At 39.0% G+C, this 13,142-nt stretch overlaps 1 protein-coding gene across 4 annotated transcripts in view; it reads right to left on the reverse strand.

The window, feature by feature from the left end:
- Positions 1–13,142, reverse strand: part of IRAK3 (interleukin 1 receptor associated kinase 3) — a 70,509-nt gene that overhangs the window by 37,691 nt on the left and 19,676 nt on the right. For 3 of the 4 annotated variants that reach the window (XM_019952318.3, XM_004323332.4, XM_033866345.2), the window contains exon 2: positions 1,176–1,358. The exons of the other annotated variant lie outside the window; for it this stretch is intronic. In XM_019952318.3, coding sequence (XP_019807877.1) covers positions 1,176–1,215 — 40 coding nt within the window. In that variant the 5' untranslated portion in view covers positions 1,216–1,358. The remainder of the gene's footprint in view (positions 1–1,175; positions 1,359–13,142) is intronic. 4 annotated transcript variants of the gene reach the window in all.

A 13,142-nucleotide genomic window follows, 5' to 3' on the forward strand; every position in this document is an offset into this window, starting at 1 on the left:
GCCGTGAAGAACTCACGTGCTGCAACTAAGACCCGGAGTGGCCAAAATAAATAAATAAATAAACATTACGGAAAAAAAAACCTAAGTGAAGAAATAGTGCGCAACAGAAAAAAGGGATTAGCCAAGTTATACAGATAATATCATGGTGGAAGCCTATTGGGAACTGTCTAATACCTTATTAATGTGAAAAACCTATAAAATAAGTCATTCTGAAGCTACAGTTTTCTGGTACAAACCTCTTGGGATTTCTTCTTGTGTGTGCAAAGCTTCTTTAGGTGATGAGGCAGTGGCTTGAGTGGACAAAATATATTATCAAAGAGCATGTGTGCAAATACACAGAACTAAAAATATGCCTGGATGAAATAGCCAAAGAATAAGCCTGCTGATTTAAAGGAGTTTCCAACCTAAGAGCCCTGAATCTATAACATAAGACCCAAGATCACTCAAGATCATTCTTGTTGAAGTCAATGAATCTAAAGTGGAATAAACAGAACAGGTGACATTGGGAGTTTATTTTATTGACAAAGAGTGAACAGAGAAAACTTCATGAGCTTTATCAGGTTACTATAAATGTAACGCATGACACAGCATCAGAAAGAGAAGACAAAGAGAGGGAAGAATCAAGCCACTGTGAAACGGACAGTAAACAGGTTAGAAGTTAGAAAGCCATGGCATGAAAACAGCAGTGAAGACAATAGAGAAATCCCAGGGTTATTTTGGAGGTATCATCTGCACTAAAATACGGGGGGGGAAACCCAATTATTTTTAACTTCTAATCACACGGTAAAACAAATTATAGCATTATTTGTATTTTACTCATATTGTGGTTCTGGTCATGTTTATGACTCAGAGAGTCAGAGTTTTGGACAGAGAGCTGATTCTCTTAACTAAGTGAGAATGAAACATTTTAAGAAGCGTAGCTTGTAAATAAATATTTTTTAAAAACCAAACTATAAAGTGGTAGAAGGGAATGTGTTGTATAAGTTAGGCAATAAGAAAAGAAAGTGTCAGACACAAAAGTGTGAAGCTGCAAACCCCGCTTCAGATAAAAGTCACAGGTAAGGAATCAGTGACACACAGCATGACCAGTCAATGTCTTAGATAAAATACAATATTTACCAGTTACAATTCATATAAAATTGAGTAAGAGCCGTATCGTTAGAATCAATGCTTACCATAAGTTGCAATTAAATGGATAGCTCGATGATGCCCCATCTCCTGGAGAATCTGTAAAAGGTCACCAATAGTCTTGTTTTTCTGTGCCCAGGACCAAAGTAATTCTCTTGTTCCACTTTTACCCTGGTCTACATATTTTTCAATGTGACGAACATCCAGCCAGCTGCTTGAAAGTCGCTCCGCTGTGGAAATTGTAATAGGAAGAACCAAAGAATAGTTTACTTCTATTGGAATCCCTGTTTCTTTGTGTGTACCTTATATGTTCTGTTGCATTTTATTTATATTTTTATTTTGAACTAATTTTAGCATGTATTTCTCACCCAACTTCCCCTAATGTTAACATCTTACGTAACCATGGTACAAAGATCAGACCCAGAGATTACTAAACTGAAGACCTTATTCTAATTTCACCTGTTTTTCTACTGATGTCTTTTTTCTGTTCTAAGAGCCTATCCAGTTTCTCACATTGCAATTACTTGTTCCTTCTCCTTAATCTCCACTAATCTAATGTTCCTCAGTTTTTCCTTATCTTTAAGGACAGTGAAATGCTGTTGTATCCTTCTCAGTGCATAATATCAAGAGGTTCATGATGTCCATGTCGTATCACTGGTGATGTTAACCTTGATCCCTTGGTTAAGGTGATGTCTGCAGGTTTCTCCACTATAAAATTATTATTAATTATTTTTAACTAATAACTATGTTGGGGGAGATACTCTGAGACTATGGAAGCAACCTTCTTCTCAGATTTTGCCTAAAAATATCTGCATCTATCTATGGTTCTTGTTTATCATAATTATTACTGTGGGGTTTGCTTAATGGTATTTTTCAATTTTCCCTTTTTCCTTCTATGTTCGTTAACTCCAATTCTTCTGTAAAAAAGTATTATCTCTTCTTCCCCATTTATTTAGGTAATTAAGTTATTTATATCAGTGTGGACTCATGGACAGTTATTTTACTCTACAGGTTAAAATCCAATAGTATCATTATTTATTTTGTTGCTAAAATTGCTCCAGCTTTGTCCATTCAGGCTGCTCCTGCATTCTTTTGACAAGCCCTACCATTCTGGGAACACTTTCTTATTGTTCTGGCTTTACAAGATGCTCTAGGCTCATTTTGTATTCCCCCTGCCCCAGCCCTTGATATAATTACTTTTCCAAGGAGTCCTGATTCCTTTTATTGGATAATGGTGTTTAAAAAGCAAGAACTTAGATGTTAGATGTGCTCACTGCTGCCAGGTCTTTCAAGCAGACAGAGGTGGGAAATATATGTATGTGCTCTCACCCATGCATCTGTATTTCTGTCTGTACACAAGTTAAAAACCATGATTTTTAACATATGGCACATTTTAGACCTTTCTCACTTATATAACTTCATTCTCACACAGTGAGAAACTTTGCTCTCATTATCCACAATATATTTGCTTGTTTGTTCAGTTCTACTACGTACATAAAGTACTTTCAGAATGGCTAACCCGTAGCCCTGTGAGGAACACATTAACTAATCAAATTACAGCATTTGTGCACACTTGTCTTTGTCCTCAGGCTAAGGATATTCTGGGAAGAGCCTGTTTTCCAAGGTTACTTAGGTTAGTTCTTTTCTCTCTCATTCTCTTCAGTGTGGTTACTCACTGATAATATAGTTAGGTTCATTTGTTGAAGCTTATATGAAACGCTGTTTAAAATTTTTGTTCTACGTAAAATAGATAGCTAGTGGGAAGCAGCCGCATAGCACAGGGAGATCAGCTCAGTGCTTTGTGACCACCTAGAGGGGTGGGATAGGGAGGGTGGGAGGGAGGGAGATGCAAGAGATATGGGGACATACGTATATGTATAACTGATTCACTTTGTTATAAAGCAGAAACTAACACACCATTGTAAAGCAATTATACTACAATAAGGATGTTAAAAAATTTTTTTTTGTTCTAGACTGTCTTTGCTGAACATTTTTGAGCAATTAAAAGTTATTATCTGGGTAGGGTCAGGGAAATGTTCTACTGGGATAACAGGATTTTAATTACTCGAAAACAGTGTATATGACTTATTTAGGGTCCTTTAAATACCTTAAAGCTGTACTGGAAGTATATGACTTTTTAAACAATTTTTATTGGAGTATAGTTGATTTGGCACCCTGAGATAATAGGATTCTTCAGGTAAGATATTACACGGCCTTTCTGCATAACTCCCAAATTTTAAAGTGTATTTTAAGGCAAAGGAGGAAGAAAGCAAGCAGATGACAGATGGAAAGAATAGCTTTCTTGTCCCTGGGACAGTACTCCCGGATTAGGCCAGCCATCCTGAGTACTGAAATTAGCAATGTGTTTTAGGGCTGGTGATGGTGATGGCAGCATCCCCTCATACCTTTATCCTCCAGAGTCTTAAAATTTCAGGCAGCCAGATACAGATCTATAGATAAAATCCAACTGTCACCTGAGAGTGGTTGTGGGGACCTGCAACACATCACTGTCACTGGTTGTGGGAATCGGCCCCTCTCCCTCTACCACACACAAATATGGAAGCTGACCTCCAAGAGGAATCAAGGTAACCTCATGGAAGGGCTCACTTTTCCAACAATGATGTTCTCCAAAGGCTGATGTCCTTTTATAAGACAAACAGGTTCTCAGCTCTGAGAAGAGCAATAAGCCCTAGGGAACTATCTTTTGTTCAGTCTGTTTCAGACTCCACAGGTTTTAAAAATTTCTTAAGGAACTACTACACCAGTTACAGTCTTTGAACAAAGATATCAGAAAGGCAAATGTCTTCTGTTTAATATGGCAGCCCTTGCCCCCATATTTTCAGTCCTACAAGGGTTTGCTGGACTATTCAATTTCCTTCAGTTTTATGTTCCTGCTGAGACTGTAAGTAAATCCTAAAAGCTGAAAGGGATCACAATATGATACCATTATTGCCCCTATTTCGGAGCAAAAAACTGGACTTGGTAGACATTGTTAGTACCCACCAATATTTCTACTCCTCTACCCCATCAGAGAGGATGATATTTTCTTGCTCTAGGTTGGTTACGCCTACGTGTCTCTTCCAGCCAGAAACGCTGAAGAGCTAGGGTGCAGTTCACCAGGCTCCCACCCCTGTCACAGCAATGGTAGAAGCACATGTCAAGATGGAGGTGCCCCAAGATGCTGGACCACCACATGGAGATCAGCTGCCCTGGACTCTCAGTGCTCTTCCCATGAGCCAAAAGTAAGTTTCTGTTATGCTAACCACTGAGATTTAGTGGTGGTTTTTTTTTTTCGTTTTGTTTTTTACTGCAGTATAACTTAGTCTAACCTAATACATACAAAGTTTTTTATCTCGAATGTTTTATTTTTTAAATATTTATTTATTTATTTATGGCCGTGTTGGGTCTTCACTGCTGTGCGTGGGCTTTCTCTAGCTGCAGCGAGCGGGGGCTACTCTTCGTTGCGGTGCACAGGATTCTTATTGCGGTAGCTTCTCTTGTTAGGGAGCACAGGCTCTAGAGCACAGGCTTCAGCGGTTGTGACACGCGGGCTCAGTAGTTGTGGCTCGCGGGCTCTAGAGTGCAGGCTCAGTAGTCGTGGCGCACGGGCTTAGTTGCTCTGTGGCATGTGGGATCTTCCTGGACCATGGCTTGAACCCGTGTCCCCTGCATTGGCAGGCGGATTCTTAACCACTGCGCCACCAGGGAAGTCAGAGTATTTTGTTATTTCAGTCACATCTTATACCCGAAAAGAGTGAAAGGAAGTGGCTGCTCTGGTAAGTACATGTCAAACAAGGGAAGATAAAGTTGAAACATTCAATCTGAATGCCTGCTTAGGCTGTAGGGGGAAAACAGTTACTACAAAATATATGATATCATTCATTAAGTTGGAACGTTTTTGCCCTTCTTCCATATTTTAAGTTCTGGCAAGAATATCTTCCTTTTACATCTCTTTGTAGAGATGATGTCTCATGAAGAGGCAAGGACTGTCCAAATGCCAATATGTTTTAGATAGAGTAGCACTGAAAAAAAAACAGAAGGGAACCTTCAAAGCAAATATAGTTGGCAAGACACGCTAACTCTATTTTAAAGTATTTTTGGATGATGTCATCTGCCTATTTGGTTGAGGCACATTTTTATGAACCCTTTAACTCTTTCTAAAAGCTCTTGGAGGAAATACTGTATATCAGTGTAATTCAAACGTTTGTTGAGCATCTACCGTGTGCAACAGTGCAGTAACCGCACATAGCACGTGTGAGTGGAGCACGAAGAAGGGTCCCTAACTAAAGATGGGGCATCATGGAAGGCTTCCTAGAGGGGTGGTTTCTGGAGCCTGAGCCAAGTTTAAAACTATGAGTATTTCTAAAGAGAGGCCAATTCTTAAGAAATAACTGGATAGGGTATACTACCCTGGGGAGAAAAAAAATCACTCGAGTTACGATTAGAAAACAAGACAAAAGAATGAACTCTGAGCCCCACAGACTATGCTGACTTCTAATGAGAAAAGTCACCAGTCCAGACATCACCGTGGCCCCCTGGATATATGCAGGAACACGGGGGTTTAGTGGCGGATCTATCACCAACCTATAGAACAACTCCAGACGAGTCACAGCCTCACTGAGCAATCTCAAACTTCTCATCAGTTAATGTCCTTCGACAAACAGTCCCTCCTAAAACAGACACTAAATTTAGTTGCCCTTTGCTGGCCTGCTGATTATATAAGCACTGACTTTAAAACACCTCCAGTCTTTAAAACACTTCCCAGTCTCCAAATGAACATCCCAATAAGGGAATGCTAAATATCAAATTTCAGCAAAGGGAAAATTTGGATTTCTACTTTGTTAGTAAATCAACTGGCTAACATTTATAGAGGCATAATGTACCATATAAATTAACAACAACACAGCAGGACTTTTTTTTTTCCTTATTAAAACAGTTCTCTTTCCACTTTGACTCTGTGAGATAAGACATGCATGTAATTTAACAGGGGTGAAGAAAGAAGAAGTCCGTGTGGGCTACCACAGCCCGGGAAGGAGCATGAGGTAGTGGGACATCAGCTGACTCTGCAACAGCAGGGGGCTGGGGCAAGGTTTCAGTCAGATGAAGGAAGAGGGAAGAGCCTGTCAGATGGAGAGTTGTTCCAGAAATGAAGAAAAGGGCATGAGGGGGCAAAGACGAGACCACTATGCTTAGAGCAGAGGGTTCAACTTAAAGAAAAGGTGAACAAGCTCCATGAAGTCTCCGTGTTACCTGCATAGGAATGTGCTCAGCACATAGCAGACGTTCCATATGTATCTGCTGAATGACAGACAGAGGCCCTGAGTGTCAGTGTAACTTAAAATTTTTCCCTGAAAGTAAACGGGGCCAATCTAAGATTTCTGAGGAGGTGATGCAAAGATGGAAGCTTTAGTTTTTGGAAGATCCATCTGGCGGCAATAGCAGCAGGAGTCTCATATACAGTATTTGCACATAAAAAGGTATAAACATTTCATGGCTCACAATTCTCATAGTAGGAAAGGAACAGTTTATAACTATTAAGGAAATCTGGAGTTAACCTTTCAAGTTCCAGGGGATGTCAGCTTTCCGACATAATTCTATTCCCCATTTTTCTTTTTATTAATTTCTGAATTTCCTTTTTAAAAGTGCAACAGCCTCAACAAAATACTAGCAAACAGAATCCAACAGCACATTAAACGGATCATACACCATGACCAAGTGGGGTTTATTCCAGGAATGCAAGGATTCTTCAATATACGCAAATCAATCAATGTGATATACCATATTAACAAATTGAAGGAGAAAAACCATATGATCATCTCAATAGATGCAGAGAAAGCTTTCGACAAAATCCAACACCTATTTATGATAAAAACCCTGCAGAAAGTAGGCATAGAGAGAACTTTCCTCAACATAATAAAGGCCATATATGACAAACCCACAGCCAACATCATCCTCAATGGTGAAAAACTGAAAGCATTTCCACTAAGATCAGGAACAAGACAAGGTTGCCCACTCTCACCACTCTTATTCAACATAGTTTGGGAAGTTTTAGCCACAGCAATCAGAGAAGAAAAGGAAATAAAAGGAATCCAAATTGGAAAAGAAGAAGTAAAGCTGTCACTGTTTGCAGATGACATGATACTATACATAGAGAATCCTAAAGATGCTACCAGAAAACTACTAGAGCTAATCAATGAATTTGGTAAAGTAGCAGGATACAAAATTAATGCACAGAAATCTCTGGCATTCCTATACACTAATGATGAAAAATCTGAAAGTGAAATCAAGAAAACACTCCCATTACCACTGCAACAAAAAGAATAAAATATCTAGGAATAAACCTACCTAAGGAGACAAAAGACCTGTATGCAGAAAACTATAAGACACTGATGAAAGAAATTAAAGATGATACAAATAGATGGAGAGATACACTATGTTCTTGGATTGAAAGAATCAACATTGTGAAAATGATTATACTACCCAAAGCAATCTACAGGTTCAATGCAATCCCTATGAAACTACCACTGGCATTTTTCACAGAACTAGAACAAAAAATTTCACAATTTGTATGGAAACACAAAAGACCCCGAATAGCTAAAGCAATCTTGAGAACATAAAATGGAGCTGGAGGAATCAGGCTCCCAGACTTCAGACTATACTACAAAGCCACAGTAATCAAGACAGTATGGTACTGGCACAAAAACAGAAAGATAGTTCAATGGAACAGAATAGAAAGCCCAGAGATAAACCCATGCACATATGGTCACCTTATCTTTGATAAAGGAGGCAGAAATGTACAGTGGAGAAAGGACAGCCTCTTCAATAAGTGGTGCTGGGAAAACTGGACAGGTACATGTAAAAGTATGAGATTAGATCACTCCCTAACACCATACACAAAAATAAGCTCAAAATGGATTAAAGACCTAAATGTAAGGCTAGAAATTATCAAACTCTTAGAGGAAAACATAGGCAGAACACTCTATGACATAAATCACAGCAAGATCCTTTTTGACCCACCTCCTAGAGAAATGGAAATAAAAACAAAAATAAACAAATGGGACCTAATGAAACTTCAAAGCTTTTGCACAGCAAAGGAAACCATAAACAAGACCAAAAGACAACCCTCAGAATGGGAGAAAGTGTTTGCAAATGAAGCAACAGACAAAGGATTAATCTCCAAAATGTATAAGCAGCTCATGCAGCTCAATAACAAAAAAACAAACAACCCAATCCAAAAATGGGCAGAAGACCCAAATAGACATTTCTCCAAAGAAAATATGCAGACTGCCAACAAACACATGAAAGAATGCTCAACATCATTAATCATTAGAGAAATGCAAATCAAAACTACAATGAGATATCATCTCACACCGGTCAGAATGGCCATCATCAAAAAATCTAGAAACAATAAATGCTGGAGAGGGTGTGGAGAAAAGGGAACCCTCTTGCACCATTGGTGGGAATGTAAATTGATACAGCCACTGTGGAGAACAGTATGGAGGTTCCTTAAAAAACTAAAAATAGAACTACCATATGACCCAGCAATCCCACTCCTGGGCATATACCCTGAGAAAACCATAATTCAAAGAGAGTCATGTACCACAATGTTCATTGCAGCTCTATTTACAATAGCCCAGAGATGGAAACAACCTAAGTGTCCATCATCGGATGAATGGATAAAGAAGATGTGGCACATATATACAATGGAATATTATTCAGCCATAAAAAGAAAGAAATTGAGCTATTTGTAATGGGGTGGATAGACCTAGAGTCTGTCATACAGAGTGAAGTAAGTCAGAAAGAGAAAGACAAATACCGTATGCTAACACATATATATGGAATTTAAGAAAAAAAAATGTCATGAAGAACCTAGGGGTAAGACAGGAATAAAGACACAGACCTACTAGAGAATGGACTTGAGGATATGGGGAGGGGGAAGGGTAAGCTGTGACAAGGCGAGATAGAGGCATGGATATATATACACTACCAAAAGTAAGGTAGATAGCTAGTGGGAAGCAGCCGCATAGCACAGGGAGATCAGCTCGGTGCTTTGTGACCACCTAGAGGGGTGGGATAGGGAGGGTGGGAGGGAGGGAGACACAAGAGAGAAGAGATATGGGAACATATGTATGTATATAACTGATTCACTTTGTTATAAAGCATAAACTAACACACCATTGTAAAGCAATTATATTCCAATAAAGGTGTAAAAAATAAACAAATAAAAAAATAAAAATAAATCCACTACGTATGTTAAAAAAAAAAAAAATTGCAACAGGCCATGATTCCCTTGAGCACATCTCTAAGATTTAGCTGCAGGGTGAATGAACAGATGCCAAATGAGCTGAGGTTTTTACAGTTCCCTAACACTGACCCCGGGGGCAAAGGTTTCTGAGTTTGCACTAAGTCTAAGGAAAGCTAGATTAGACAAAGGCGTTTTCCAAGAGTACATAGTTGACAGTGCTGAAACTGACCCAGCTCAGTGAAAATGGATCCTGAAAGCATGGGTTGCTTCCAGGACTGGAAATGAAATGTTTTCTCTTTCCCTAACTGGTGATTCACCGTACAATCTTAATAGCTTTTCTCCAATGATGATGCATCGGGAATTAGAAACACCACTAAAAAAGTATTCTTAACATCCATAAAATGTATAATTCATTTAGATCAAATTCTGTAAAACAATGGCTTCAATATGATGCGACAGGAATGCAAACCCTTAATTCCTGTCATATTCTTCAACGTGCAAAGTTTTCTCTAGTCCTTCCTTACTTGTTCCTGCCGGAATGTAGATCTTTATTTATTAATAGTCCTAAACAAAGAGTGAACTTCCCAATGGCTGTTGTGTTGTAAAAGTGAAGAGCCTTCTACATGAAAAGATAAATCAGGAAAAATCTGCTGTACTTAAACACAGTTTAAAATCATTTTTTGGAAGGCAAATTTTTTGTGTGAAAGACATCTTGGCATAATATAAGCCAAAAAAGTTGACCTGAGAAGTCCAGAAATAAATTGATCTGAAAATAGTGACAGCTTAATAATCATTCAATGCTCAAAGGTTCTCAGGGCTCTGTTTTGAGAGGGCAGGACTATCTAGGAGTGCTAACGCTGGGGAATTCAGCTGTAGAAATCACTCTCCACATGCAAATATGTCTCTGAAGGGGTTTTTTAGAATAACGCAACATACCCTATTTGGAATCTTTGTATTTGCATATAACCACATGCCAAAACCCCTAGGAAACTGTCTGCGCTCTTGCAAAGTTTGTTTTGAGATAACAAAATGGGAAGAGGAAAAGATGGCTTTTTTTTTTCCCCCACAAAGCACACAAACAAATTAGGCAATTAAAAAAAAAAACAAAAAAAAACTTGAGGATTTAAAAGATATTTTTAATTCCTAAAAAAGTAAAACAAAACTAAAAAGCATAATTTAGCTCAACTCCTCTTACAGACCACAGCATTAACACCCACTAGGTCATACATTTTACAAGAAATAATATTTGTCCATACTTAAGCTTATGTGTACTTTTTACCCCCTACATGAGTAGGACTCCTATTTGATAAACAGGAAGGCCTGCGCATGATTTTTCAGGGATCTTTCCATCTGTCCTGCTCTCTCAATCCCAGACCCAGGGAAGGATCAAACTTTAATGACTTCTGGGAGACAAGTGAAGAACAGTCCACCCTCAACACCAGTCTTTCAGTCTGGAACTCAGAAGCTGTACAATTCCATACTCAGGGAGTCATCAGTACTATTTTCCCATACTTCCTTCCCTTGTTAAACTTTATAGCATCTCTATTGTTCTGTTGCCTATGTTAAATTGGAAAATTCTTGCACGCAGGGGCCATGACATTGTATCTAGTATAAACTTTGTCTAAGATTCTGCCCAAAAAGAATGTTTAACAGACATCTGTTCATTCATTAATTCATTCAGTCAACAGATATTTAGTGCATACCTTCTCTGTACCAGGTACCATATCAGATCCTAGAGGAATAAGCAGAAAACAAGCAAACAAAAATCCTTGCCCTCATGAAGCTTATTTCTAGATGGACAATAAACAAAGAAATATAGACGTATGTATATATATAAAGTATATGAGGAATGATAAGTGACACAGAGAAAAATAAAGCAGTGAAAGAGCATAAGGGAGCACAGAGGTATCAATTTTAAAAGCATAGTTAGGGTGTGTAATAGCTAATCAAAATCAGGAATGATGTGAAGAAGTAAGCCTCAAGGTTACCTACAGGAAAAACATTCCTTGAATGTCCACGGAGGCCAATTTATCTGGAGTTGAACAAAGAAGAAGAAAGAAGTGAGAAAAGCAATGTAGGGCTTTGGTGTTTACTGTGAGATGGGAAGCTACTGGATGGTTCTGAATAGGATAATGGTATAAGGTGCTTCATATGTTAAACAGGCTCACTGGCTGCAGTGTTGAAAAGAAACTTGAGGTGGGCAGATGCAGTAGCAAGGACCCCAGTTAGAACACTGCTGAAATTAACCAGGTGGAATCTGATGGTGGTTTGGACAAGGATGGCTGTGGTGACAGTGATAAGAAGTGGTCAGATTGTTAAATAGATCCTGAAGGCAGAGTGAACAGCATTTGCTGAGACACAGGATGTGGTTTGTGAGAGAAAGCAAGAAGTCACAGAAGACTAATAATTTTGGCCTGAAAAAATGAAGGATGGGGTTGCCATTAACTAAGATGGGGAAAAACTCTGGGGGAAGGCAGTACTTCTGGACTGTTAAGTTGGAGATGTCTGTCAAGTAGGCCAATAGATGGACTAGGTAGATGGTGCTGATGTTCAAGAGAGAGACCCTGGCAAGAAATCTGGGAGTTATTAGCACACAGATGGCAATGACAAGATAGTGGGTACAGTAGATAAACAGAAGAGAAGAGGTCCATGGACTAATCCCAGGGGCATTCTAAGAGATGAGAGAGAGAACGAGGAACCTGTAAGAACAGAATAGAATAAAGAGTGTAATGTTCTAGAAGGGAAGTAAAGCTTTCAGGAGAAAGGAGTGATCAGCTGTGTCAAATAAGATGAAGACTGAGAACTGACTGTCGGATTTAGCCATGGTGACTCTGGACAAGAGGAATTTCAATGGAGCAGTGCAGTGGGGGGTGAAGGCCTGATTGGAGCAGGTTCAAGGGAGAATGGAGAAAATGGAGAGTAAACAGCCCTTTTGAGGAATTTTACCATAAAGCAGAACAGAAAAAGGGGTGGTAACTGAAGAGTAGAAGTTTGATCTAGACAGAACATTGTAAGATGTGAAAAATGACATGGTGGTCAGAAGAACATGGGTTCTACTCCACTTTCAGGGAGGGGAGGCATAACTCTCTATTCCTTCAGTGTGGGCCACACATAGTGACTTCCCTCCGAAGAGCATGATATGGAAAGGGGTGGGAGGGGGCGCAGAGGAAGCCCGCTTTTACAGTGTGGAAACCTGACAGACACTACTCCAGCCATGGTTAACGTCAACAGTGATCAGTCATGTAAACAGTGTGTTCCCCTTCCAGGATGTAACGAATATGGCACTCTACCTCTTGTGGTCTGCCTTCCCCAAATCCACAACCTCAGTCTAGTCATGAGAAAAACATCAGACAAATCTCAATTGAGGGACATTCTACACAACAGTAGATCAGCACTGATCAGTAGTGACCAGTACCCCTCAAAACTGTAAAGGTCATCAAAAACTAGAAAAGTCTGAGAAATTATCACAGCCAAAGGCAGCCAAAGGATACATGATAACTAAATGAAATGTGTGAAATGTGATATCCTAGATGGGATCCTGGAAGACAAAAGGGACTTGAGGTAAAAACAAAGGAAATCTGAATAAAGTATGAACTGTATTTAATAATAATGTATCAATATTGTAACAAATGTACCATACTAATGTAAGATGTTAATAATGGGAAACTGGGTACAGAGTATATGGGAAGGACAGAATATATGAGGACGCCTTGTACAATCTTCTAAATTTTTCTGTCACTTTAAAACTGTTCTAAGCAATAAAGTCTAT

This window comes from Tursiops truncatus, chromosome 11 (genome assembly GCF_011762595.2).
Source record: "Tursiops truncatus isolate mTurTru1 chromosome 11, mTurTru1.mat.Y, whole genome shotgun sequence".
NCBI lineage: Eukaryota > Metazoa > Chordata > Mammalia > Artiodactyla > Delphinidae > Tursiops > Tursiops truncatus.